Source organism: Giraffa tippelskirchi, chromosome 7 (genome assembly GCF_054371585.1).
Source record: "Giraffa tippelskirchi isolate mGirTip1 chromosome 7, T2T-mGirTip1v1.2.pri, whole genome shotgun sequence".
NCBI classification, from domain to species: Eukaryota; Metazoa; Chordata; class Mammalia; order Artiodactyla; family Giraffidae; genus Giraffa; species Giraffa tippelskirchi.
The window spans coordinates 48,305,056-48,332,873 of record NC_137281.1 but is presented as its reverse complement, the minus strand read 5'-3'; the positions used below and the strand labels follow the sequence as shown (position 1 = coordinate 48,332,873).

At 50.8% G+C, this 27,818-nt stretch overlaps 1 protein-coding gene across 21 annotated transcripts; it reads right to left on the bottom strand.

Moving 5' to 3' along the window:
• Window positions 1-383: 383 nt before the first annotated feature.
• On the bottom strand, window positions 384-26,593 carry MTHFSD (methenyltetrahydrofolate synthetase domain containing). Of its 21 annotated transcripts, none has more exons than XR_014060658.1 (10): window positions 26,551-26,593; window positions 22,814-22,917; window positions 21,982-22,095; window positions 19,920-20,033; window positions 17,142-17,232; window positions 14,867-14,979; window positions 14,486-14,611; window positions 9,677-9,898; window positions 2,729-2,944; window positions 384-2,406 (listed from the first exon to the last, which is right to left on the bottom strand). XR_014060658.1 is itself a non-coding variant. In XM_081514506.1 (10 exons), exons 3-10 carry the CDS (start codon window positions 22,874-22,876, stop codon window positions 9,154-9,156), a joined length of 1,083 nt encoding a protein of 360 aa, XP_081370632.1. In that variant the 5' UTR covers window positions 22,877-22,917; window positions 24,962-25,050; window positions 26,441-26,593; the 3' UTR covers window positions 6,724-9,153. The 21 variants fall into 21 exon arrangements, 19 of the variants coding, with proteins under 19 accessions (XP_081370642.1, XP_081370632.1, XP_081370636.1 ...); XR_014060659.1 differs by lacking the exons at window positions 21,982-22,095; window positions 26,551-26,593 and adding exons at window positions 22,128-22,241; window positions 25,741-25,899; XM_081514506.1 differs by lacking the exons at window positions 384-2,406; window positions 2,729-2,944 and adding exons at window positions 6,724-9,393; window positions 24,962-25,050 and having other exon boundaries at window positions 26,441-26,593.
• Window positions 26,594-27,818: the final 1,225 nt, after the last annotated feature.

Here is a 27,818-nt window from a genome sequence, read left to right as displayed (position 1 = left end):
AGTCTCTCCTCTGGAGTTCTCTGGGCTCCTGAGAAAACCTGGAAGATGCCTCACTGTGGCCTCTGCTGCCCCCTCCCGTCCAGCGGCCCAGCCGGCTTGTGATGCTAATGGAGAAGCAGCTGATGCAGGGTGCCTGGAGCCAGGGCGAGCAGACACAGGGCTCGCTCACATTCAGGAGGTGCCTGGGCTGGCCTGTGGCCATCCTCTTTACGTGGCACCTCCATTTTCCTCCTCAGCGGCCCTCCTATGCAGATCCTACAACTCACTGCTCCCAATTCCAGATGCAGAAACCAGCTCCAGATGCAGAAACCAGCTCGAGGAGGTTAGGGGACTTTATCTATCTAGGCAGTCCTGGTAAGAGGTGGAAATGAATGCAAAGCGCATGTCCTCAACCACTGTATTAATACCACATGGCTCCTGGACACCCATTTTTCTCCAGCCACGAAGCCTAGTGAAAAAAATGGAGAAGTTGAAGTCTGGTCCATGATCCAGCTTCCTACCTGTGCTGAGGAAATGATGATGGGCGGGGTCTGCACAGGGGACTGGGGTCTCTCTGATCCCCTTGCCGGCCTTCAGATGGGGTGGGGAAGCTCCCCGAGCAGCCCCAGCCCAGACCCCTGACATTTACCTCCTCTCTGGGACAATGAACCTGGTTTTCATGGGTTCCCACCATAGCCCCCCTTGAGAGATCCCTTCACTTCCTCAACTCCCCCTAGTCCAGTGGAGAAAAACCCAAACAAAAGTTGAAGCTCAAGGCAAGAGGGGCCAGCTGGGGCAGGACATGTGGATACAGCCTCCTGCTCTGCTTCTGGCATCTTCTGGGCATCGATGGCTCAGAGTTCTGAGCTGTTTTAAAGAGGGAAGGGCTTGTTTAGCATCTCCCACTGGTAAGCTATGATGGGACACTGACTTACTGTGGGACCATGACAAACCACAGCCGCATTGCTGGGCAGGGGAGAGGGACACTTGAGTCTGCAAATGTGGAATACCTTTTTGTCAAGAAACACGGGCAGAGGATGAGCTGGCACAAATTCACTCGTTCAGAATGCTGAGCACCCACTACCCTCTGCCACTAGATCAGAGAGGATTCAGCGGCTGACATACCGCTGCTGTCACGGATCCACAGACCAGCACACTGTTTCCAGCACCAGGACGCTTGGGATCAGTCATGCCAACACCCTGAAGAGATGATGTGCACCAAGGCCAAGGCACCCAAGCCCTGAGTAGAGGCAGAAAGCTGGTGCTGTTTAAGACCTTAATGTTGGATGGTTGTGCTTCCCAGGTGGGCACAGTGGTAAAGAAACCGCCTGCCAATGAAGAAGACTCAAGACTCGAGACTCGGGTTTGATCCCTGGGTAGGGAAGATCCCCTGGAGAATTTCACGACAGAGGAGCCTGGTGGGGTACAGTCCATAGGGTCGCAAAGAATCGGACACGACTGACTGGCTGAGCGCACCGGCACATTGGCACGGTCACCAAGGTCCCCTGACTTACAGAGCAGGCTGTTTGAGGACATGGACAGGGTGAGCCTGTTGAGAGAACGGAGGTGCTGGGGGCAGGTGGTGGCCGTGCCCTGTGGCTAATTTCCTGCAATGCCTTGTGTCAGTGGGACAGCCCAGGAGAAGCACTGCGGCTGGAGAGTGGCTGAGGAGTAACAGTGGTGATGTGCCTCCCCAGGCTTGTCTTTTTAAAACCAGGGAGGAGGCCCGGACCCCGAGAGTCCTACTGTGTCTAGGCCTTACCACCACAGGGCATGCCAGACCCTCGGATGTCCCCTGGAAGAGGGTACAACGTTTCTGTATCTGGAAGTTTCCCCCAAACCAAGCCCCAGAGTTCAGCAGGCCCGCGTTTCTGGATCCTGCAGTAACACCTTCTCACGGTCACAACTCAGGTGAGCAGGGAGGGCGGGCCATCTCTGTCCAAATGGTGCGAGGCCCAGCGAGTCCTTCCCTGGGAGAGAGCTCGGGGCGGGGGCGGGGGCGGGGCGGGGGCAGGGACCCTCCTCGGGAGAGGCCGCGCGTCTGAGCGCCCGGTAATTCCGCCGCTGGCTGCTCCTGGGGCGGCAGCGCCACCTGCTGTCCACTTCGCAGTTTGCGCCGGGACAACCGCAGAGGCCCTCCGAGGAAAACCCATCTCACATGAACGTGGACAGAAGCTGGGCAGGTGAACCCGATTCTGCGGTGTTAGGACTTTGGACTTTTGTTGAGGGGCAGCTGGCATTTTTGGGGAGAGAATTAAACTAAATGAATTTACTCTTTTCCTAATTACACAAATGAGGGGGCTTATTTAAAATAAATAAACCGTAGAAAAGTGAATGGAAGAAGACAAACACGGCTTCAAACCCACCTCTGGAGACAGCATGTCAGCCCCAGAAGACGTCTCCCAGCACACAGAGACTCTGCTGTCCCTGGAGAAGGATGACAAGCTCAGTGGTGGAGACCCTGGGAGTCAGAGGGCCTGAATCCAACTCCTGACTCCACTGCTCCCAGCTGTGAGCTCAGGCGGTTGTAATGGTTCAGCCGCCTCTACACCTCAGCTTCCCCGTCTGTAAGATGGAGGTCATGGCAGGAGCACTTCTCTCAAAGCATTCAGTGAATCAGACAATCGATGAAGGGCTCACAGGTGAAGAAACCAAGAGAGGGCAAGCACTCTGCCTGAGGACACAGCGAGGGCCAGTGGAAGCAGGATTCACTGCAAACCCCGGTGTGTATGGCTCCCACACCACATACCTCCACCAACAAATCAACCGTCTCTGCTGTCTCCATGGGCCACTGTGTCTCCCAGTTCCCCAGGAGGCCTGCAGGTGGTCAAGAGGTGATGGATCCGTGTCTCCGTAGAGGACAGGCTTCTCCCTTGATGGTGGGGAAAGGCCCTGGGGCTGAAGGCCAGCTCTGCTGTGTGACCTCATCACGTTGGATAACCTCTGGGAGCTGCACCTTCTGCACCTAGAGAGTGGGGACCACAAGGCCTGCTCTGTGGGATTCTTCTAAGGGTTAAGCGAGAGAATCCACCCTCTGAGGCAGGGGGTGACGTTTTAGTTTGCTCACAACTCAGCACTTCAGGGTCTGAGTTTACTGCTTCCAAACCATCCGAAGTCCAAAATGTCCACATTACGTGGTCACATGTCAGCTCCCATCATTACCTTTGTGGATTTATGGCCATCAAAAATAAAGAATTTCATTCACAGGAAGAAATCCTGCCCCACTGGAGGAAAAGGGGTGTGGGTTCCACTATTCAGAAGTCTCTGCATGTTTGAAAAATTGCCCAGCCAGTCTCCAGTGAAAACCCTGGATGATGATAAGGATTGAGGAGGCAATGGGAACACAGAGGGGACGGCGTGGTGGGGTGGGGGACAAGGGGCTCTGCCTCACCCCAGGGAACAAGCCAGCACAACTCAGTGCCTGAGTTTTCTCACCTATCCATGCAATAACATACGAGTCTGTTTCTAGCAAAAGGAGAGGCTGGCCCAGTGACTGGCAGCCCGCCGCCCGCTGCCGAGAGACTCCCCTGCAGGCTCCCAAACTGAGCAGACCCCAGCCCCAAGGGTGTGTCTGCCACTAGCATGTGTGTGCCCTGGGGGAATCCACCCCGCAATCCTTCTTCTAGAAAACAACCCGGTTTTGTCTGCCTCTTTCTACCTCAGGTGGTCAAGTGATGGTGACCCACAGGGATGGGATAGAAGATACATAGATAATTCTGGTTCAGTCTATGATCAGCTACATCCTGACTCCTGGCTTCACTACTAAAGCTGGGTGACCGTGGGCAAGTTACCGGTCTGTGAATAGCGATGTCCCTTGAAAGTGCCTACGAGGATCAGGTAAAATTATGCATTAGTGTCATCTATTTAACTTGTATTTCTAAATTACATCTTCAGTAATGTATGTGTATTTATAAACATGTTATACATTAACATCATTATAATATAAATGAAACTGTGCAACTGATCATTTATGAAAAACAAATTACCCTCCAAACTGAAAGCAGCAAAAATCACCCACTTCACTCCTGACTGCAATTTGGGCAAAGTTCAGTGGAACCAGCCCGTGTCTGCTCCAGCAGGCATCAGCTGAGACGGCTCTTCTGGGGCTGGGGACCCACTTCCAAGATGGCACACCCATGAGGCTGGCGGGCAGGCGGTGCTGGTTCCTCTCTGGGAGCCCTCTCCACGGGCAGCTTGGGCTGGGCTCTAAGAACAAGTGTCCCAAGGAGATGGGGTGGAAGCTGCCAGTTCCGTAACCTCCTCAGGCAAGGTGTTCGACAGTGTTCACCCACTTGTCCCAGAGCCCAGATTCAAGGGGATCTGCACAAACCTCTTCTTTCAAGGGGGCTGTTGAAGAACTTTGGGTGGCATTCTACAACTTCCACAGCACTTGAAACAGCTCAATAAATTGGAGGCATTCTTCTCAGGAGGGAAGGCACAAGATACCAGCAGAGGATGTCACCCCACCCCCAGCTCCAGGAGAGGGGGGGTCAGGTAGGCAGTGCCCCCTACAGCATACTGTGGAAAGTGATTGTTCGTTCACCTGCACACGGACCTCTTCTTCCTGCTTTCATGTATGGAGTTTTGTGTAAGATTTATTTTGAAGACAGACCTCCCCAGGGTAGCCCTACCCCTCAAAAAATCCACTTTGAAAATGACCAGAGTCCACAGTATCTGTTGTATTTGGAACACTGGACAGGTTAGATCCAGAAACAGGGGAAGGGAGTGTAGCAAGCCCCACTCGGTTATTTCTGCTGAGTGCAGAGGGTGTGAGGACTGAAGATCTGGAAGAGTCCTCTGCAAGCCAGGCGCTTCCCTGGAGCCTGTGGGGGAGGGCAGATGGCAATGTGTGGCCATGCTCCCGAGGAATAAAAAGAAGAGATGAAGGGAAGGACCCTGTTTTGCTCCTTTGGCCACTGCAGAAAGCTTCATTATCTCATACTGGTATCTCATATCCGGCCCTGGTTCCTTAAAACCCAGTGCAGTTTTCTCAAGCTTGGCCAGTAGGAGTGCTGGGATCTATCATTGATGTCTGCTGTGGGTGTGGGTGTGAATGGGGAGCTGGATTTGCCCCAAGTTTACTAGCCCCTGGACCTGATGATGGTTTTCTAAATGTTGCTCTCATCTGACATTCTATCTTCTCGCCAATATCCCTCTTCACCAAATGTAAGCTGTTACGGTTTTAGCTACACAGGCTCTCTTTTCTTGGGTAGTTTGCTCTCAGCCTTTCCTACTTGCAGCCTGTGTCGTCGTTGTTTCTTTCTCCCTCTGCGGCACCTGAGAGTAGGTGCGTGTGTGTCACTGGAGAGGAGCCAGGGCGGCCAAATGATGGCTGAAGGACGACAGGAGGGCAGACCTATGGAAGTTGTGGCGGGATCCCGCCCCTCAGAGTCTAGGGGAGCAGGCTCCCCCACTTCCTGGCAGCTCAGGGGTTGGAGGCTGGGTTGGGGAGGGTGCAGTGTGAACAGTGCCATCCTGGCTCCTCTGCTGGAGGTAAGGTACAGTCATCCCTTGGTATCTGTGCGACTGCTTCCAGGGGCTTTTGTAGATACCAAAATCCACTGACGCACAAGTCCCTTGTATAAAACCATGTCATACAGTCGGCCTTCCATATCTGCGGGTAATGCATCCAGGAGTCAAAATTCTCAGTTGGTTGAACCCAGGGATGGTAAGGAATCAGTGGGTGTGGACGGCCAACCCATAATGCAGGAAGCCGGCAGGGATCTGGGGGCAGAGGCCAGGGTTCAAGTGCCTGCTTCACCTCTGCCTGGGTCTGGGCCTTGAACAAGCCGGTCAGGCCTTCTGAGAGCCCCATTCCATCTGCAGGTTGCCCACCTGCTAGTGCAGATAAGGTACTCTCAAAAGGCGGTGCTCTCGTCCACTGGGATGTGCAGTACTGGCCTCGGGGAGCCTACAGCCCAGACGGCCCAGCTGTGAGACAGGGGCAGAAGCGGGCAGAGATGTGAAGTGACCATCTGTATCAGGCTCAGCACTGCCAGAACTGGCTGTGGGGCCGGGTCGGGGGACCACTGCCCCCTAACTGGCCTTACTCTTCTCATTTGCAGAAATGGGTAGAACGCTGTGTCCTGTTTTACAGTTGAGACATTGTGTGCTGGGGCCTGGGCCCACAGAGAACACAGGACACGTGTACTTGTCCGTGCTGGGTGGCCAGACTTCAAGAACTAGGATGGACATGCTCCTCTGCGCATATGGAGGGGCCACTAAGTGCTATCCTGAGCAGTCCAGAAGTCGATTTTAGCCATAGGAGACACATGCTGTAACACTCCAAAAGTGATTTAAGCAATACTTAATAAAATCATCCATGCTTAGTGACAAATTTTAGAGAAGAACATATAGAAATCACGATTCAGAAAACACAAGGGTTAACACAGCAGCCTGGAGAAGTACCCTGCAGACAGCTCATCCTGGAAGGCTTGTATGGATTCCAAGGGGGATGAAGGAATAAGCTCTTCCTTAAATTCAAGGTCTTGTTCATCCCTTCCTAACCCAACATTAGAAAACATTCTCTTCTATTATCCCCAAATTCCTTTACATTTATTTTTATGTTTAGATACTTAATTAGCCTGGAATTTATTTTTACATGTGGTATGATTTAGCATCACTGACATAATGCACATGAATTTGAGCAACTCCGGGAGACAGTGAAGGGCAGGGAAGCCTGGTATACTGCAGTCCATGGGATCGCAAAGAGTTGGACACAACTTAGCAACTGAACAACAATGATTTAGAAATCCAAGCTGCTTTATTCACCCTTCAAAATAACAAATCTAGAGGAGATCCTGCCACTATGTCCATTCCCAGCTGAGCATGTGGAAGCTCAGAGAGGAGGTGCCCGGCAGCGGCAACACGGATGCTCTTGGCCGAATCTTTGTGGTTCTGAAGCATGCGTGTTAATGCTAGCTGTGTTTTAATACTGTACAGAGGAAAGGCCAGAGGTAAATAAGACGCAGTGTCAAGGCTGCTTACGCGGTGGGGTGAGGGATGACACCCTTTGTACAATACCTCTGACAGCCCCAAACTTCCAGAATGGAAAAATCTAAGTGATGGCAAGCAGTGAACCTCAAAAGAAACAGAATGTTAGAACTGGCTGGGCCTTAGGAACAACACGCTTGACCCTCTCGCTATAAAGCCAAGGACGCAAATGCCCAAAGAGGCTCCATGATGCGGCCACATCATAGGAACTGACAGCAGAGATGGCACAGCCCCAGGACCTGGCCCCCGTGCAGAGCTGAGGCTGGGTTTCTGGAGAGGGTGCTGCTCCACGAGCGGTCAAGTCTCCTTGCATCGCAGGCAGAGCTGCATCGCCGCTCAGGAAACAGGATGAGACCCAAGAGTCACGGCAGAGCCACTTAAGAAGGTTCATGCAGTCTCAGCAACTTGTCAAGTCCTCATTTTCCATTATTCTCTTATTATGTGAATTATACAATTACGACGCTGACAAATACTCAAGAACCCTGGGAACAAAAAACTGGGTCCCTGATGCCCCTCCTGGCAGGCTGAGAACTCTGGCTCCAGGGCTGCCCAAGGCGGGCGGAGGGGAGGCACGCACATGATGCACCTGGGCGGCTGCTATTTCAGGCCCTTGGTCCTATCTCCCACCTACTAACCTACTGTCCCAGATATGAAGATGATGAATGCATTCAGATTATCTGTGTATCAACACATCTGGGTTCTTTTGGCTAAAAGTGACAGGAAGCCCAGTAACCTGGCCCAGCCCACAGGGACCATCCCTAACATGCAAAGCTCAGCAGTCTGAGGAGCCGGCTCCAGGCTCACCGGACACCCGGCTCCAGGAGTGAGGCGTGGACACAGCCAGCCCCTCGGCTCTGATGGGTCCCTTCATTTCTGAGCGCGTTATCAGTAGGCAGTTTTCGAGGCCAGGGGATGGATGGCGGAGAGTACAGGCAGGGACAGGCTCACTTCCTATCCTCCCAGGGTGCTAGTCCAACGGTGGCAAACCAACAATAAAAACATAAACAAAAACTGAGCATGTCAAACACAAGAGGTGTTCTGGGAAAAAGGGGAAACCCAACGGGAGTGAGGAGTTCAGATACCAGGCCGCTACTCTAGACTGGGCGGTCAGTTGGTCTGGAATGGCCAAGCTGAACACAGTGACCGAATGAAACCAGCTGAGGGACAGGGGCGTGGTTGGGCAGAGAAAGGTGAGCTCAGAGGCCTGACAGCCTGGCCTGTATTAAGATATTCTACTCCCTGATTTTGTTCACAAAAATGTGGAAAGAGGCGGCATGTAACGAGCAAATCTAAAGGGTCGATTCTCTTCCCCAAGTCTCCACCAGTGAGAAAATGCTTTTTCAAAGAGAGACTGAGTGCCTTGAGAACATTTTCTTCAAAGTGTGGGCAAGGCCTGCCCCCTTGAGGCGTAATGATGAGCTCAAACCATGCTCAGTAAGACCTTCTGGTGAAAAAATAAACACTTCCAATGAATATACATTTGGAAAAAAAAAAATCTCCACTTAAATGCTTATCTTGACTTTTCACCCAGGATCAACTGCAAAAGTGCTTCTGCTTAGATAGCACAGTTCAGCCAAAGTCCAGCTTGATTTTCAGGAACAGAGAAATGGAAGGAAAGATGCAGAGAACACACAGCAGTGGGCAAATGAGTGTAAGAGCATCTGCTTGGCCTTGTCTGTGACACAGGCTGGGACCACTCACTTTTCAAAGCCAGGATCTCCTAGAGGAAGAGCTTCCTGCTATGCACGGGCAGCTGGCCAACAGTGGGGGTGGGGGGCAGGGGGGTGTTCACCCAGAGGGAGGAGCCGGCTGCAACGGTGAGGATGGGACAGAGGTGAGCCCACACAGCCAAGGGGCCCCATCAGACTGGCCGCCATCTCCAGCACCAGGACTGAGATGAGACGAGCAGACTGTGCCCTGGGGACTGGACTGAACCCCCTGGCTTCTGTGGGTTGACTGCACCTTTTCCCCTCCAGCAGTGCGAGGCCAAGAAGCTAGGAACACAAGGGTCACTTCTGGTTCCACCCTGCTGTGCCCCTGCAGCTGGTCCCTGCCAAGGCCTCTCCTGGCAGACTCTTGCATCCACCTCCTTTTAATCCCCCATGCCGCTCAAGTTCAGAGCAGACCCCCTAGGCTGCTATCAGAATTTACTCCTGCTCATTTATTGCCCACTCAGTCCCCTCAAACCAAGAAACCAGCAGGGCTGTGACATTCCGCAGGCTGAAGGACCAGGATGCGCCGAAGCCTGAATATGAACTTCCTGCCTCCAAGAGACTCCAAGTGCCTCACGGGCTGACTTCCTGCCCCCAGGAGACACTGGGCAGCAACTGAAGCTCTGACTTCCCAGAAAGGACCGAACTCAACAGCAGCTCGTGCAGCAAGGGCTCCACCACACCCCACTGTGCTGGGCTCTGAAGTTCGCTGGGGACCAAGCGGGATGTCGTCATGGGCCAGCAACGGCCGGTCGGTGGTCAGAGTGTGGCTCTGCGGTGTGGCCGCCCACCAGGTCACTGGCCGTCTGCTCCCTGGCCAGCACCGCCCTCACTGTGTTAGCGCCCAGGCGGAAGCCCTGCAGACAGGCGATGGCCTGCTGGGCCTCGGCTGGGTCCCGGTAGTGAAGGAAGGCCCTGTGCTGTGGCCCCTGCCAAGTGAGCCGTGAGGGTGCCACGCCCAGCGCGCTGAGGGCTCGTTTCAGCTCACTCACCCTGACATCCCGGGGGAGGTTCCCAATCTGAACAGAGCTGGAAGGCACAGAGCCCGATTCTGGTGGGGTCGGATCCCGAGGGCTTCTGGCGGTGTTGGGGGCAGCCTGGGCGCCTGGAGGGTTCCGGGGCCCATCCCGGAGGGTGACGTCCTTCCCAGCCTGCTCCTCTCGGTGGCGCAGGCTTCTGAGGATGGGCATCTTCCCCATCATCTCACAGCTGATCTGAAAAAGCAAAGCAGTTCCCACTATTCTCGGAGCGTCCAGGAGGGACCACGGCTCAGTCACAGGGAAGAAGCATCAGTCATGCAGAGGCCTCTGCCACATGTGCTCATGGAAGACTCAGCACCCTCAGGCCAGCCATCTCACTCTGCATCCGCCCAACAGGACACAGCACCTGGTAGGAACTGGATGGCTTTCTCCATTTCCTGGGGGCCCAGAAAGCAGACAACGAGGCATCCTATGCAAAAGTGAAGGAGCTAAGATCACTGGTATGAGGGTTACAGAGTTGTAAATGGCAACTGCCCTGGCAACCCCCCAGGATAACAGGGCACTTTCTACCTCCATATCTGTCTGCTCCCCTGACCTACACCTTGGGTGGGGTGAGGTCTTTAATGGGGCCATGGGGATCTCCTACCCCTCCTCCTAAGGGCCAAATCCATCTAGGCATTACCAAAAAAGCACAAACAAGGCAAATGTGAAACAGAATGCTACACTGAGAACACTTTCTAGCAACGGGTCATCAGGCTACAAAACAACGGATCCCACACACAATGTTACATCTCGGCCAGTAGGACTTTCATACAGAGGACATTTTTGGCTTTTTGGTTAAGTTGGTCAAAGAGCACTTGTAGCAACGGAGGTGACAGAAGAGCCCCAATACTTGAGGCGGAGGCCCTGTGCTGTGCGCTGAGGGCACTGGGGGCTGAGCAGGGGCAGAACTAGTCTCACATGTCTTAAGGAACCACACGGCAGAGAAGGAACAGAAAGACAAGCTCAGGTCTTTTTGACAAATCATTCTTTAGAGGTGCATTCTGGATTCTGTGGGCACAAAGCACGTAAACAATCAGTCACCAAGGGAATTCCCTGGTGGTTCTGTGGTTAGGACTCCTCGCTTTCATTGCTGAGGGTGCAGGGTCAATTCCTGGTCAGGGAACTAAGATACCACCAAAAAAAAAAAAAATTCAGTCACCAAGAGGCAAGCAATGGTACAAATGCAGGCTTCCAACAGACATGAGTACCTCAACACGGATCAGCACACAAGATGAACAGGTCTAATTTTTCTACAAAAATAAATAGTTCAAATACTACCAGAGGTCTCGGTATATTCAGAATCACATGTGACTTAGGGCAATGGTTCTTATCCTTGGCAGGGTGTCAGAGACCATGGAGAGAAGCTGAGGTTCCCTCCCACAAAGGAATCCCCTACAGCTGTGTACAATATCCCAACACCTGTGCATGGACCTCCAAACGGCAAGAGGCACACAGGTCCCAAGTTGAGAATCAATGGATTAGGATAAGATTGAGAAGAAGCAAGAACACCCAAGCATGTCAAATACCCTCTCAGAGACCTAGAGGCTTCCAGCCCCCACTGGTTCCCACTCCCAGTGCTATGCAGGTAGGTGACTCCATCACAGCAGAGCCTTGCCCGGGGGGTTAGAACCTCCCCAGCCAGGCGCTGTCCTTGTTGCTGGTACAGCTGAGTCAGGAGCCGTGCGAGTCTTCAGGACAGAGCACAACTCTTAGCACAGAGAAAAACTCCCTCCTCCTCACATTTCCCATTGAAGTGAAGCGAAGTGAAAGTTGCTCAGTTGTGTCCAACTCTGCAACCCCGTGGACTATACAGTCCATGGAATTCTCCAGGCCAGAATACTGGAGTGGGTAGCCTTTCCCTTCTCCAGGGGATCTTCCCGACCCAGGGATCAAACCCAGGTCTCCCGCAATGCAGGTGGATTCTTTACCAGCTGAGCCACAAAGGAAGCCCAAGAATACTGAAGTGGGTAGACTATCCCTTCTCCAGCGGATCTTTCCAACCCAGGAATTGAACTGGGGTCTCCTGCATTGCAGGCGGATTCTTTACCAACTGAGCTATGAGGGAAGCCCCACTGCTGAGATGCAAAAAGAAAACAAACAAAAACCATGTCTAAGCCATGAAGACACCCACAAGATGTGGCTATGCTTCCTGATCAAAGGGCATTTTCCTCCACTAGAGGCTCTGGGTCCCAAAGAATCCCAAAGACGTCCTGAGTCCAGTCAACCCCAATCCCTCCTACTTCCCTGGTCTGCCTTCTTAAGGAGTTCAAATTCTTGCATTCTTTCAAAGTGTTTAGCAGCAAATTTAAACTGGTCATATTTAGAGTCTTAAGAATTTCTTAAGTTACTGGATCATTTCCATCCTAGAACGTATGAAGCACACACACATCCTTCTGTGCACGTCCCCGGAACTCCCTGATCTGAGCCAGCATTCAGACAGACTGCAATCAGCGGCAGAACAAGGAATGCCCTCCAGCACACCGCGAACCGACCGAGTCCACAGCACCGCCACGCTGGCACACACCAAGGGGTCTTGGGAACGGAAGTACAGAAATGCGAGCCCTTTATGTAAAACTGCTCATTTTGAGAGCACTGTGTTCTTTAGGACAGCAAAGCTCAGTGTTAGTGCCCTCTCTGCAGCCCCGCCGCCCCCCACACCCCATGAGTTCTAAAAGAAAAGCCTCTCTGACCAGGGGGCCTCTGCTACTTCACTTCCCCAGCCCTCGGCCCCCGCTGTGCTCCTTGTGGAATGGTACATGTGGGCTGATGGAGGCCCACAGGTGACGGCCTTTGAGAGCCCAGTAGACAGGCTGGATTCCCATACGGAGACCCGCAGGGGTGCTAGTTTTCCTGGCTGGCAATCAGAAACATTTGTTAGGTTTTGTCAATTTGCCATGTGAAATAAAAGATTTTGCTTGTTAATCAAACAGGAAAAAAAAAAGTATGCCTTCTGTAACTAATCATTCCATTTAAAAAGCTGGTATAAAGCAAAATTGTTTTTTTTGTATGCCCCAATCACTTCTTGCTGAAGCATGCAGATGGCAGTCATTTATAAATACATGTTCCCTTTAGAGATTAAGTTTAAAACCTGTCCCCTAGAAATGCACGCTAAGCCCAACACAATCAGAAATCCGACTCTCGAGGCATCTGCCGCCAACCCAAGACGACACTGGCTCTAACCTCACCCCCGGCCCACACTGGGGTCACGTGAGTCTATGTGGGGAGCATCACAAAAGGATCAGGATCTATCCGCATGTGCCCAAGAGCCAACCCGAAACAGCACTACAACCAGCACTGAGCTGCCCCCACCACCTCCCAGTCCCCAGGGTGCTCTGGCTGCACACACCTCAAGGCCAGGGAAAGAATCCGGGGGCCGGAGAGTCCCCGTCTTCACAGGACCCACACAGAGGGATGACCAGCTGGTGGCAGAACTGAGAACTCAGGACCCACAGTGAGGGATTCTCGCACGGCCTCACAGACGATTAGCATCTCCCGGGAAGAGGGTGAGTAAGCTGAGGTCCTGGCAAGCTGGCATTGGGGTGGCTGAGGGGTCTCAGGAAACTGTGGCTGGACTGTGTTTCTCTTTCATCTAAGAGGGATTATATTCATCTAACACAATTGATAACCTAACTTGTTCCTGTTTTCATATTTTTCTTACTAAATTATGGGTATTCTCCAAGGCAACGACTATCTCTTCTCCCTGGCAAGGCCCCAAGAACCCTCCCTCCCTGCATAGCAGCTGGCCCTCAGCTATGGAGAGTGGCCCCTCTGGCGCATCCTCCCAGACCACGTGCTCAGCCCTGAGCACAGCCACCTCGCTCCCACGGCCGCCGTCTCGGCCTCCACTCATCTAAAGGGAGACTGTGGGTCTGGATTCCAAGGAACTCTAAGTTCTAAACACCCTGAGGGATGTTTCAACAGTCATGAAGGATGCTGCACCTTCTCCCTGCTCTCACCAGCAGTGATTCCAGCAGGAGCGCAGGTGTTCTGCAGGGAAGCCCTCGGGGTGGGGTGAGAGCACAGGATGTCCCCTCTGGGCCATCCTTGGTGGTGGACACTGCTGATTCCCACGCCCAGAGGAAAGCAGCCTTCCAGCCCTGGATGACTCAAGTGTAAGGAATGTGAAACATGGACAAACATGCTAATTTGACCAAGAGTTTCAATCCAATCAGAGCACAACTTCTCCAGCTTTCTCAGTAACTCTGGCTATTTTCCAGCAGACAGCATCATAACCTAGATGTTGGCTTCTGGGGTCAAACTTCTATTGCAGACCAGTCTGTGATACATGCCACTGCCTACTCTGGAGATAAAGTCACCATGGCATCAGCTTATGAAGTTGTGGGTACTGCCTCCTACCCAATTCAGTTCTGCATAGAGGTGCAGATTGCACTGAGAAAATCTGGGCTTACAAAAGGAAAGCCTGATGATTAGGACCATGTGTAGCTGGGATGGCAGAAGACAGCTCTTAAGAGATGAAAACCAGCTGGCAAGTAGATTCAAGGCATTAGGTCTCCTAGTGGAGCTGGTCACCTCCCGCCACTACTGCTGGTGTCATGAGCAGACCTTGAATCCTGCCTGCTTGTAGGAACTGGTGGGCTTCTTAAGTATGTTCTCCAGCCCACTCCTGGAAACTGATTCAGAAGCTGAATTGGGTGGCTCTAACACACAGTCATGCAGGCCTGGGGACAGCAGTCCTGACAGACAGAGAACACAGGGAGAGAGGAGGTGTCTGTGAGCCACGGGCCAGCGCTGGCCTCGCTCCATGTCATGGTGACCCACCTTGGACCATGTGATTCCCGCTGGCTTGGGGCGCTCACACCCTGTGGTGATGACTCGAGTTGGAGTGAGGATATAGTCCACAGTGAGGTCGTGGTCCTCAAGGAGTGCTTCAGGTATGTCGACAACCTGGTCGAACAGAAGCGGGTGAGGGAGCTGATGGGGATACGGCCCTGGCCGCGTTTGCCGCACTGCTGGATGGAAGGACGATATCCCCCAAACCCGTCCTGCTCAAGGCCGAGCTGCCGCACCACCAAGCGCATCCAGCCCGGATGAGCCACACCCGACATGGCACAGAGTGAAGGCAGAGACCCAGCTGCCCCGCCCCAGCCCTCGTGCTCCATGCCCAGTGGCGGCTCTGCTTGGCCTGTTCCCAGGAAGCACCTGGCAGTCATGGACGATGGTGACCACTGGCGTCCCCTGGCTGACCGCTCCCATCGACACCATCATGGCATATTCAAGGTCGGCATAGCCTTCTCCCTTCCCAATTCTCCAGCCTAAGAGGCAATGCAGAGAAGCAGCATGTGTGGGTTCTGGGGAATCAGGCAGGAACACACTTTTCATCGTGGACTTGGAGGAATTCAAGGGGAAGCGCCACACGGGACGGGTACCGGGGTTAACACACAGTCAAGGAACTTGGCACCCTGTGCACCTTTACAAAGGAAGTGGAGCTAGCACTTACGTGAGCTTTATGTTAACAGATTCACATTTAAAAGGGATGAAAGAGTAGTTTTTAACGCACTAAAAACAAATTCCTACTAAAGGCAAATCTTTTTCATTGTGCAGGGAAAGCAGGAAGTCTGCATCAGGGACCCGGATGTGAGCTGGCTCAGCCTTGCCTGTAAGGCACTAAGGAGGACCTCCCTGGTGGTCCAGTGCTTAGGACTCTGCACGTCCACTGTGGGGGCGGGGGTGGGGTGCCAGTTCAGGCCCTAGTCAGGGAACTAAGATCACAGCCCCACAACTTGGAAGGAGGTAGTTTAAGCAGGGCTATGTTGCAAATTCACAAATGCGGCACAAGAAAAGGATTTGTTATCTGAAGCTCAAGGACAAGCTAAGCAGGGGGAAAGGACGCAAGATAGTGGACGTGAGTGTGCTGTGAGCTCCCAGCCAAGTCTAGTTACTCCTCTCAGTAGGACACCCAGGCCAGCCAGGAGTTCTGACTTCTACGTGATGTCAGCACCATCATCGAGCTCAGAAGCACCATCACTCAGGCGTCCTTCTAAGATTCAGACCTGACTGTGCTACTTTTACAATGAGAAGTCTTCAACCATGCACGCAAAGAAGAGAAAGACAATTCAATAGCAGAGCAGCAAAGGGTACGAATGGACCAGAGAGACAGGCGACAGTGTTCACAGGAGAAATATTCAAGCTCACACAAATCAGATTTAAATCAAGAGGCAACTCAAATACCATTGCTCACTATTAGACACAAAAAGTGAGGTGGGATAATCCTAGTTATCAACAGAGGAAGAGGGAGAGAGGCAAGGCAGATGGTGTTCAAGGATATGAGGTGCGCACCCTGCTGCAGTGTAACTTGGTGACATCAGGATTTAAAAACCCATTGGTCCAGTAATTCCTCTGCTAAGAGTCATCCCACAGATAGTCCTAAAAGGCCCCCCTAGACCATAGGACATGACTACACAACACCCTCTGTGTGTCTGCACACAGAGGGTACCCTGAGGACATAGGTAAAGCGTCTATAATGGGAACATGTGGAAAACAAGGAACCAAGAACTGTAACATCCCACTCCTAAGCATCTCACATAGTAGCTCAGGGCAGGAGCAGGGAAAAGAGTAAATTTAGGGTGATAATATTAAAGACCGACACTGAAAACCACAATGCTCAGGGTTGGGAACAGAAGACTTAAGAACACTTCTTACCAACGATTTACTGGGAACCTACTGAAGGAAGAACGTGGCTTTGGCTGATTAACTTCCAAAGAGAGATTTGGGGATGAGCATCTCTGGACATTCGCTTGGTGGGAAAAGAAGAGAAGGCTTTCCTAGCAGCAGGGGCCCCAATCATACATATAGGTTCAAATCTGCAATGTGCTGACCCCACTCCAGAAGCAGCAGCTTGTTCCCAGACAGCACCAACCCGAGCCTGGAGTGGGGCAGGGCAGAGGGGAAGAGGCCCTAGGGAACCTCAGGGACGAGTCCAAGGGTGGCTTAGCCCAGCATGCAGGCTGGTGGGGAGAAGCCTCAGGCCCCACAGGCAGGCTCAGGACACCCTGCACTGACCAGGAGGCTACTGCTGCACAAGAAAAAAGAGGTTCAGAACCCAGCGTTTCTCCATTTACTGGAGGCTCTCCAAAACCAACTATTTACTGACACACTGCAAATAAATCCAGCTCCAGTTCCAGTTAACTTAAGAACAGAGAGGAAATCTTTCACCACCTGAAAAGAGATGACCTCATGTCATTTCTCCTGTTAAGAAAAAGTGGAAATGCTGTAAAGGTGTTGAGTGGGGATAAGAGTGGGAGGGACTGAGTTAATTCTTCAACATGAGTGATAGATGCAGTGGTTTCAAGGCCAGGCATGCGTCCAGAAAGCTGAAATTACTCACTGTCAACAACTGTAAGGCGACCGGAGTGCTGGGGAACAGCAGGCTGCAGAGTCAGTGGTCACAACTCAGAGTTTCTGTTCTTAATCTTACCTTTTTCAGAAACAGCCACGGACCCCACCACAACTAAGTCCACACGGACCTTGGAGTCCAAGCCCACGGGAGTGCTGTAGTTCCTCACGCCCTGTGAACAGACATGCAGCCTGAGAGCTCCCTGGACAGTGAGACTGCCCTCCCTGCCTCATAACCCACGGGGAGGCGTGCTCAGGGTCTGAACCTCCCGCGGGAAGCAAGCACACACGAGCCGCCCCACAGCAAACAATGGCAGCATCGCAGAAGCAGTAGCTCAGGAAACCACAGATCAGAACCATTTTAAAGCAGTTCCCACAATTCTTCACCAGGGGGAACTGACAGCAAAGGGAACAGGATATTCATTTCATAATATTCAGCAAATCATTTTCCCCCAGGAGGCAGGAGAGCACAGTGATTAGAACCCAGGGTCAGGAGTCATAGGAACTGGGTCCAGACCCCTCCTCTGAGGTCTCAGCAGAAGGAAGGTCTCTGAACATCAGTCTCTTCCTCTGTGACACAGGGACAACAGCCCTGCCTCGTCCTGCACATTGGAATGAGATAACAGAGTGCAGGCAAAGCATCCAGCATGTAAGACATGGCCATTAAGCATGTGGGACATGTTAGTTCACTGTGAACACTGGAGGCCTTTCTGCATAAACAGCCAATTATTCAACCAAAGAGCACCCAAAGCACACCTACTTCTCCTAACTAACAAGGCTTGAGTGGAGGCACAGTCAGGCTGCTGGAGCCATGACTCTGATGACAGGCCCTGGGGAAATCTAGGGAACTAGAGTCGGACACTGCATGGCCCAGTACCCTGCAGGAGTGGTCAGTGGACAAATGACAAGGCCAAGACAAGTGACTGGTCCAAGGACCAGTACTATGATTAGTTGGGGCCTCCCAACAGTCAAACCACAGTCATTGGCCCCAGGTGCCCCCAATGCGGGAAAGCCTGTCTTTCCTTAAGCTCACCACACCCACGCAGCCAGGCGTTTCTCGCCCATGGCTGGCATCTTCAAGCCTGTTTCAGGGGGCTCAGTGCCTGGAAGCCTTGGGGAGCAGACACTGGCATCAGGTTTTCTGTGCTGTAACCCGTCTGTCAGGCACCCCCGTTCTCTCAGTGGTCAGCCTCACCTGCTCAGTCTGACCAGGCAGAGCATGAGCAACCAGGAGTCTCCCTGGCACTCCAAAGTCCTGTTCTATTTAACCAAGAGTCACTGGAGGGTCAAAGGGACTTAGGCAGTTAACAGACCCTTCTGTCTTCCTCCCTGGAGTGGTTCCCAGAACACTCCTGAATCAAAGAATAAATGCAAAGACAATGATGGCAGACACAGGTGGCTGGGGCGTGACAGTGGCAGGAGGCACAAACTCAGAGACTTGCCTGCCATGAAGTAAGGCGACGTCACAGTCTCCTAAAGTGATATGCATGGTGGCAGCATTTCACCACTAAGCTTTGGCCACCTAAATAATAATCGTACTAAATCTGTATCTGCATTAGATGTGTCTTTATGACTCTCTATTTGCCATTTTCCTCTACCACAGAGAAAACAACACTCTGAGGTTCATGACTCCGGATCTCTGATTTCTAGCCAGTATCTCGTGATACAAAAGAGCCCAAACACTGTTTAATTTGCATTCAAGTTCAGTCCAGAGAGCCGGCCTGGCTTTACTCTGGCCGGGCCATACTTTCAGGAGTGCCTGTGAGAGACTGGCCAGCGCTAGTGCGTCACAGAGCCTCCTGGGAATGAGCTGAGTGTCAGTTACCTTTCAAAGGGGAGTGGGATGCTGTGAAGGGGGACACAGCCACATCTGACCTGGACTTCAGTACGAGGAAAAGGGCTGCTCTTACTGTCCAGAACCCATGATTATAACTGACCAGATTCCCTGCCGGCCCTTGGAAGTATGGGCTTGGGTCTGTGGCCACGTCCACCAACTGCAGGGGAGCATGTGGTGGGCACTTTGAACACTGACCAGAACCAGGGTCATCTCTTATATTCTCACGTTTGTTTTCCCTTTATTTTTTTTTTTTCCACACATTTTGTTATCTTACTTTATTATATGTATTTTTGTATGTCACGCCAAATTCTGATTTTGCAATAAGACAGGTTATCAATAAATGACAATAAAGCATTCACTTGTTATACACTAGACTTAAGTGGAAAATCCCTTTTAGAAAGGTATTTCTTAATGCTCCATTTCTCCTTTCCACCAGACTAGGAATCAAATGACCTGGGGTCAACTCTAGAACTCTGAAAAAAGTCACCAAATTCTATTTCTTTGTCTATAAAATACTAGACAAATTTCATTATAAGGCACCCTAATGTAATGTTTACAGTATACTGGTTTCATGGCATTATGAGGAATAAAAAAAAACCATATTGCTAAATTACTAAAGCCTTTATATTACTTCAGCATTTGGTGAGACAATTTCCAATTGAACATATTTTGGAAATTCTACCCTGTTTCTGGTGGCAGTGGAGAAAATGCTCTAGGACACTGAACAGCATCAAAAGTTAACTCTAGAGGGCGCCAGAGTACCAGAAAATTGGCTTTTCCTTTTCCCTTTCTTACTGGGAATTTACTATTTGTTACCTTGGTGCAAAAGAAAAACCAAGTGCCTGGCAGCTTTTCTGCTGGGCTCCTGTAATGACAAGATTGCTGAATACCTCACACCATTCTTCATTCGGTTTTGCTAAACACAAACTTCAACACTGTGGCGGAGTCACACTGTTCTAACTTACTGGAGGGCACGGCTGAGAGTGGTTCTTCCCTGCAGCTGGCGCTGCTTCTCAAACTCACCTGAGAGGTGGCACATTTTCTCAAGATGTCTTTAGTTGCCCCAGGGGGTGGAGTGATCTTATTAAACAACCCCGTTCTCAGTCGTGGTGTTGGAACCAATAATGTTTTTTTGCTCTTTTAAAAGAAAAGACAGTGAGTAAATTACAAAATTTAACAAGGGAACTTTCTTATGTATTGTTTTAACATTTCAGGAACAGAAGCAAGCTACTATTACCTGTATTTTGGGGTAAGTGTCAAGAAGATGAGCCTGTTTGCAAACTCAACTGAATAATACTTGGGCACGATTTTACTTAAGAGCAGTTACACTACTCTGACTCAGAATAAAGGAATGAGGGTTTGTAAAACTAGCTGATTCTATTCTACTTGCCATTCAAAATTGTTCCGAGTGAAAATGATGATGCAAATCCAAAAGAAGTCTGTCCTGAAGAAAACTCCAACCATAACCTTGTTGTGCCTTATGCTCCTGGCATTAAGCCCTATCCAGGTACAATGATGTTTTATTTTGAAGCCACGTTAAGACATTACCCCATCAAGCACTTATATCTAGTTTGCTGCTCAGTAAATCAGTCTGAGAGATCAGTACTCATTACAATCAATATTTTACACTGACTTGTGTCGATAGCCATTTTCTTCTATTTAATTCTCAAATGTTTATTGCAAGACCCAGAGCAGAGGTTTTCAGAGTGGGGGTCCCTGGGCACCATTTGACATGATCAGAAGCTATGGGGTGGGGCCCAGCAGCCTGGTTTAATAAGCCTACCCAGTACTCCTGATGCACAGGGTAAGTTTGAGAACCACGGCCAAGGACACTGCTGCAGATTATACAGGGGTGGGCCATGAGGCAATTATAAAATTTATAAGCTCTTTATGTAAAAAATAGCATATTTTACTTTTCGAGCAGGAGATGACAGCCTAAGACCAATAAAAGTCCTATAAAATTACAGTTTGGCTTTCTTAAATAATGGTTTTCAACCCCAAGAAGAGTATTTCAACAGAAGTAACGACAGAGGTGGGTGACTTTGTCTGCAGTCTCCAGACTCTGGTATACTGCCTGATACTCTGCTAACCCATTGGTTGTAAATTAGAGGTCCCTGGGGAGCTCTGGGGCTCACCAAAGTCCAGGACCACTGAAGCCAGACTCAGAACTGGACATCAGCAACAGTCTTTCAAAGCTCCCTGGCAGGTGCTAACTTACAGACAGGGTGCTCAGACATGGAGATCTCATAGCTTCACCAGTGCATTTACTATGACCAAGTTCTAATAATAGCACCAGATGAGGGTCTGGGGTCGAGCCTGGGAAGCTGTGCCCCCAGGCATGCTCTGCGGCTGTGTGCATCACCATCCTAGCCTGATCAAGTATGCAGCCCCCCACCCAGGATGGAAGGTGCTTGCAGAGCAAGGCTTCTCAGGAGTTGTAGGGAAACTGAGTCACCACCTGAGGCCCAGCAGCATACGACAGGATCCCACAGACCCCACACTGCCCCAGCATCAGCCATTACATGAAATGAAGGCTGTTAACTGAATGCTACTGCTTTTACAGTTTTGTTTATTTAATTTACATGTGTAATCACACTGGAGCTATGAAATTAAATTTTATGCCAAGTTTTATATTTATGCTTATTAAATGAAATTATAAATTAAGGCAACCCCAGGGGGAATTTTTCTTGTTGAAAAGGGGCCTATTACATCTAAGTTAAGAAACACTGTTCTAATTCATGTGTTCTGGGGACTCATTTATCAGATTTCTTACTCGTAAGTCATCAAGTTTCAAAGAATTATAGTATCACAAATGTAGTAGAAGAAATATACATATTGTAATCTTTCTCTTCTGGAGAGGTACATCAATGCCTTTTCTCTTTGAATTCAGACACATTCAGGACTTCTGACTGACAAACAATGAAAGAGTTCTGAATGTCCTGGGAAAAACAACTCCATGGACACATTTTGCATGGAGGGAGTCAGAACCCTAACCCTCCAAATGCAGGATGGTGCCCATGCATCAGCCTCCTGTGGAGGGCAAGCCAGCCAGCAGCCAGGGCTCCGGCTCAGAAAATGGGATTACCTGCAGCGCCAGCAACCGGACGCCTTCCAGTGGTTTATCAGGGTCCACTTTAAGTTCCTGTGTTCTGGCAAAAACCTCGAGGTCTCTGATGTTTTGGCAAGCCATATAAGAGCCCTGGTTAGGTAGAAAGACAGAGGTGCACTTACTTCAAGGATGAAGAAACGGGCGTTTTTCTGGGGAGCATCAGGGTTGACTTTAATGGTTCTGGCCATTTTGAATGCCTGCAAACGTGGGAAATGCTCAGCGGCCCGAGAAGCACCCTGTTTTTAAATGCAAGTGCACATTACTGAGAGGACACCGCCCTGAGCCACCTGCAGCCTGACACTTCAGCACCTCCCCCACACAGGCACGGGGGCCAGTTCTGAAACCAGGTCTGGGGTCACCCGAGAAACGTCTAAAGGGGCAGCCAGGGTAGAAAGGGCTTAGAAGCCAGCCCCACCGGCTGGGGCTCCCTCTCAGAGTACGTCAGCCCTTAAGGAGCCAGCTGTGTGAAAAGGCACAAGGATCGAAGGCTTCCAGCTGGGAGAAATATTCCACTCTGTAGCAAATGGGAAGCAGTAGCCTCAGTACCACCTCAGGGCAAGATGCAACCTAACCGCCAATACTGCACAGAAAGGCAAGAGGCGCTTGAGAGTGAGTGTTAAGTATTAATAACATGATGAAGGACATCTCTAAGCATAGAGACATCCTGGCCAGCTGGTTCAGATTTCACACCACTCACTGTTCACCGAGTTCAAATTCACCGTGAAGCGGGGTGGTAACTGTCTTACTACTGTTACTCATTCAGGAATATCCCAATTTCCTTGTGAATACTCCAGGAATGCTTCAGTACCTTGAAGTTGGGAATCCTGTGATGAACAGGCCGGGGAAAATCAGCTAAATTTTGTGACTCCATGTAGTCCCAAATCTGCTCACGAATGTCCTGCTTGGAAACACCTATGGCAATAAAGGGTGTGACCGATAAACACACGGACAGGAACCCCACAGCGCAGCAGTCCCAGGGCCCAGTGTCTGCCTGCTCCCACTGCACCCTCAGCTCTGCCACGCCAGACAGAATCTAGGGCTTCTGACCCCTACGTTGAAAAACCAAGGTCGGTGATGTTTTACACCTCAACAAATTGTTATAGTCCAAACACAGTGTATATTTAACATAACCCAAGTGCTTAATGAAGCCTATTCTATGAACCTGTAGTGGCAGCACAAACACCACTCAAGCCATGGACCCAAGCATTCCTAAGTCCTTTCTTGGAGACGAGTTCTGCTCAGTTAAGGTAAGGCTCTGTGATCTCACTCTCAGTCTGTTAGTCTTGAGACAGTTATGTTTACTTCTCTCCTTCTGCAAGGCCTGTTCACTTGCCTGAGTGATGTGTAAGCCAGCTACTACTTTGGATTACCAACTACAATTCACTTTATTGCAAAAATCTTTATTCTAGATCTTACTTTGGAAATGAATTTTCAGGCAACAAATATTCCTTAATTATTTGATTAGGGAAAGCCTTCAGAAACCCTGCATTAACCACATGCTCCTCTTGAAATGGAGAACTACATAAAGCAGTTTCCAGTCAAGTGGGAAAAAAACAAAAGTGGCACATTCATATAAATGCATTTATATGGAGTTTTGTTTTTTTTAGCCCTAAAGGCTATCCTTGCACCTGTGCAGAAGTTTGTGTCAAATCACTCTGCTGTGACATGGCACCTCTCAACAGCGGGTGGGAAAGAGGGGCAGCTTCACCCTTTCAGGTCCTCAGTCTCCCCTGAGTGAATAAAGGCTGCTCAAAAGTGACACAAGGCAGCAGCCCCACAGCAGAGACCTGGAGCGACCAACCTGGGCAGTGAGATGCGGCTGGTGGCTGGCTTCTCACCATAAACATTTATGAATTATGTGACTTTGAATCTTGTGAATAAGTTGCATTTTAAATAACTTTTTTTTGTAAATGGAGTTTTGAAACACACAAAGGCATCTATATAATGAAGAGCCTCTATCACTGTCTGCCGAGTACCAGGTCCCTTCCCCTGAGATAGTCAGTTGCATCCGTTTGTTCTGATGAATTTTTTCCCCAAGCATCTCAGGCTTCTCACAGGAGACACTCCATTCTTGCCCCTCATCCTCTTTCCCAAAGAGGGTGCCCAAGACATGGAGATACATGTACTGCTTTGAATTCTGTTGCTGTTTAACGTATTATTCTACAGATTGGCCCATATGGTATATAAAAAGCACCTTCATTCTTTTCTGCAGTTGCACTGTATTCCACAATGTGGGCAGGTCAAATTTTACTCAAGGAGTCCTTAACTCATGGGCAGGGGGGGGTTCCAACCTTGCTACTGACGTATGCCTTTACAGACCTTGCCAATTTTATAATGATTTGTTAAACTTCTACGTGTAGTTTTACCGTGCTAAGGGCCAGAGCCAAAGGTTTCCAGTGCTTATGCTCTCATGCTAGACACAGATTCCCTTGGAACACCACCCATACCAGGCCCTTCACAGGTAGGCCCCAGAGCATCCTGAAGCCCACTGCAAACACTCTGGTGCCTCCTGACCCTAGCTGTGCTTCTGAACCATGGCAGAAATCAAGACTGCAGATTCACGTGTATTTAGGGAACAAGCATCTCCAAGGATGCAGGACTATATTGCTGTCGGCCTGGTTAAGGCCATTTAGGCAGTTTCCAGGACTTGTCTTGTTCTTTCCTGCTGGGAGCACTGCATTTTTTGGTCTCTGCTGGAAGTCTGTTCTACTCCCTCTCTGTCAGTCAAGCCCTCACTCTTCAAGGACCAGGTTCAGCACCACCTCAAGGAAGTCTCCCCTCCATGCTGCTCCAGTGCTCCGAGGATCCCTGACACGGAGTGTGGAATAAGCTGCAAAGCCCTGCTGTCCACTTCAGCCTCATCTCCTCTCATTTCCCACCTTGAATTTAAAAAGTGGCCCAATGTTGGTCCCTGGCCCCACACATCTGTACCCTTGCCTTTTTCAGGTCTTTGTACCTCCTCTCCTCCCTTCTCCGGTTCACCCCTCCTCTCCGGTCAGGGCTAGCTGAGACAGACATTCCTCCTTTGGGACCCCCCAAAACACCCTGTTTGTTTTTTTTCAAAACAGAAACCATTAAAACAAATTCCCTGGTGGCACACTGGTAAAGAATCTGCCTGCCAATGCAGGAGACATGGGTTCGATTCCCAGTCCAGGAAGATCCCACATGCTGAGAGACAACTAAGCCCAGGAACCACAACTATTGAGTCTGTGCTCTAGAGCGGGGGAGCCACAACTACTGAAGCCTGAATGTTCTACAGCCTGTGAACTACAACAAGGAAAGCAGCCTCAATAAGAAGCCTGTGTCCTGCATCTAGAGAGTAGCCCTTATTTGCCACAACTAGAGAAAAGCCCCTGCAAACAACGAAGACCCAGCACAGCCAAATAAATAATTTTTTTAAAAAGCTATGACATTACTTTCACTAACAACTCAGAGGCCCAACAATATCCCCAGCACTGTGCAGGACGCTGTGTGGGACCCAGGAATTGTAGGAATTGTGGCCCTTGCTCCAGAGTCAATTAATCATCACATCTGAGTGACTCCCACTTAGAAAGCAATGGGCTAATTGCAAGGGGAGGGAGAGAATAAAAGGGCAGGTCCCTGCCCTTGGAAAGTTACCAAAACATGGGAAATAATTAGGATAATAAAAGGCGACATATATTAATGTGAGAAATGCATGAACCCTGTTCTGTAACTGCCCTGTCAGGTCAGCCTGGGTCTCCCTCCTCCTTCTACCTCGAGCCCTGAGCTCAGTCCTGGCACTTGGCAGGCGTCTCCAAAGGTCTTTGTTACCATTCCACTGAGCTGCCAGCACCTGTTTCCTGTGCTGTTTCCATGCTACCCGGGCAGGGCAGTAACGGAGGAGGGGATTTATTCACATTTCTCGAACTCGGCTTTAATAGACAATGGGGCAGCGAGGGCACAGGATTGCCAAGCAATCCTGCAATCAGTCACCGAAGCTCAGGGGCCCTGGGGCGAGCCTCCTCAGGGCCTGGGGCAGACGACGCAGGAGGCAGCGCTCACCGCGGGGAGGGGGGTGCGGAAAAGACACCCAGAAGGCAGCCCCCCTTCTTCTACCTACTCCACCCACAGCATCCCAACCCCGCTCAGAACCCTCGGAGACCCCCCCTCCCCGTCCATGTCCCTCTTCTGCCTCTGGCGGTTCCTCTGCTCAATCCCCGGGGACTCCTCCGCGTCCCCTGTCCGACTCTCAGGTGGCCGCCCCTCAGTGTCCTCTTGCTCCTCTCTCACGTGGCCCTTCCGCGACCCCCGGTCCGTCTCTCAGGTGGCCCCTCCGCGTCCTGCGTCCGACTCGCAGGTGGCCGCCCCTCAGAATCCCCTTGGCCGTCCCTCACGTGGCCCCTCCGTGACCCCCGGTCCTTCTCTCAGGAGGCCCCTCCGCGTCCCCCGTCCGACACTCAGGTGGCCCCTCAGCCTTCCCTGGCCCGTCTCTCAGGTAGCCCTCAGCGTCCCCTGCCCGACTCTCATGTAGCGCCTCCGCGTCCCCCGCGCGTTTCTCAGGTGGTGCCCGGAGAGGCCGCTCACCCGCCCTCGCCTCCATGGCGACGCTATCAGTGCGCGACGCCTCACTTGGCGGAGTCCCGCACGAAGTGACGTCACTGGCGCGCACGCCCCGCGCCTGCGCACTGGTCTGGACAGGGCGGGGTGGCCTCGCCGCAGAGGCCTGGTGGGAACGCTGCGCTGCACGCATGCGCGTGCGACTCCGCGCGCCAGGAGGAGGGCGGTGTATGTGGTCCTTGAAGGTTTATTCTCAAGCATGCCGGCACTGAGCGCTAAGTCTGACGGGCGTTTGCCAGGAGCTGGGTGGGGGCTACCAAGTGAACACCCGTAGACTGTCTGAGCCCACTGCCAATTCAAACACACCCATCTCCACTTCTAGTCCCCAAAGGCCCGCTACTCCGGGAAGCCGACTGGGATTGCTCCTCCATGACTCAATTCCTCTCCTCTGAGACTCTACAGATGTTAAATGGCACGGTCTGTTTTCTGCTCCCTCTCTTCTCTCCGCATCATCTTCACACAGACACCTCCTAACGTGCTAAAAAATAAATAAATAGAATAATAAATAATTCTAATAACAACAAAAGCTGGTTCTCAAGACGCTAGATTTCCTTCCCCGTGAGGATTGAGTCACTCTGCTTTGTTCAGTCCTTTGTAGGCCCCCTAGAATCTCCCTTGCTTATGGTTACTGTGAGAACCAGTGGTCACTTTGAGGGAGGATGGTGATTCTAAGCCTGATGTATTTCCTGGAGCTCAGAATACCCAACCCACAGTCTGCAGACTTGATGAAAAACAGCCTCCTCACCTCTTTCTCTCCCTGCCCTGTCCAACAATCAAGGCCCTGTCTGCACCTCCCAGGGAGCAGTCTGCTTTTTCTGGGCTCTGATAATGAATCCTTTTACCCCACAGGGTTAATTACAGGCTTGTAAGTTGGTGGTATAAAAAACTAAAATGTCATAGACATTGAGTCATGTGTTCAGAAGTCATGCCTTCACTCATACACTCTTGACTGTGTATATATATAGTCATGAAATTATATAAATGTATGTTTCCACAAAGACTATTTATATAGAAGTTTGTATTTTAACTTTTTAAGTTGTCTCTAATTTCCAAGACACTAACCCTAATCTCAAAGAGGCAGCAAAGTAATGAGTTAAGAGATCCCAATTCCCTCACTTGTAGCTGAAAATTTGGGGTTACTTAAAATCCCTAGAGCTAAGTTTCCTCACCTGTAAAATGGTGATACTAACAGTACCTACCCCAAAAGAGAATTAAATGAGATGTCACAGGCAGAA

What these genes read in the sequence shown, in the direction of transcription:
- MTHFSD (XM_081514498.1), bottom strand. An exon ending in ACAGGATTCCCAACTTCAAG is followed by an intron (nt 22,242 to 22,813) that starts GTACTGAAGCAT and finishes ATTTAAAAACAG; the next exon opens with GGTGCTTCTCGGGCCGCTGA. An exon ending in CCATCGTCCATGACTGCCAG is followed by an intron (nt 14,612 to 14,866) that starts GTGCTTCCTGGG and finishes CTGTTCGACCAG; the next exon opens with GTTGTCGACATACCTGAAGC.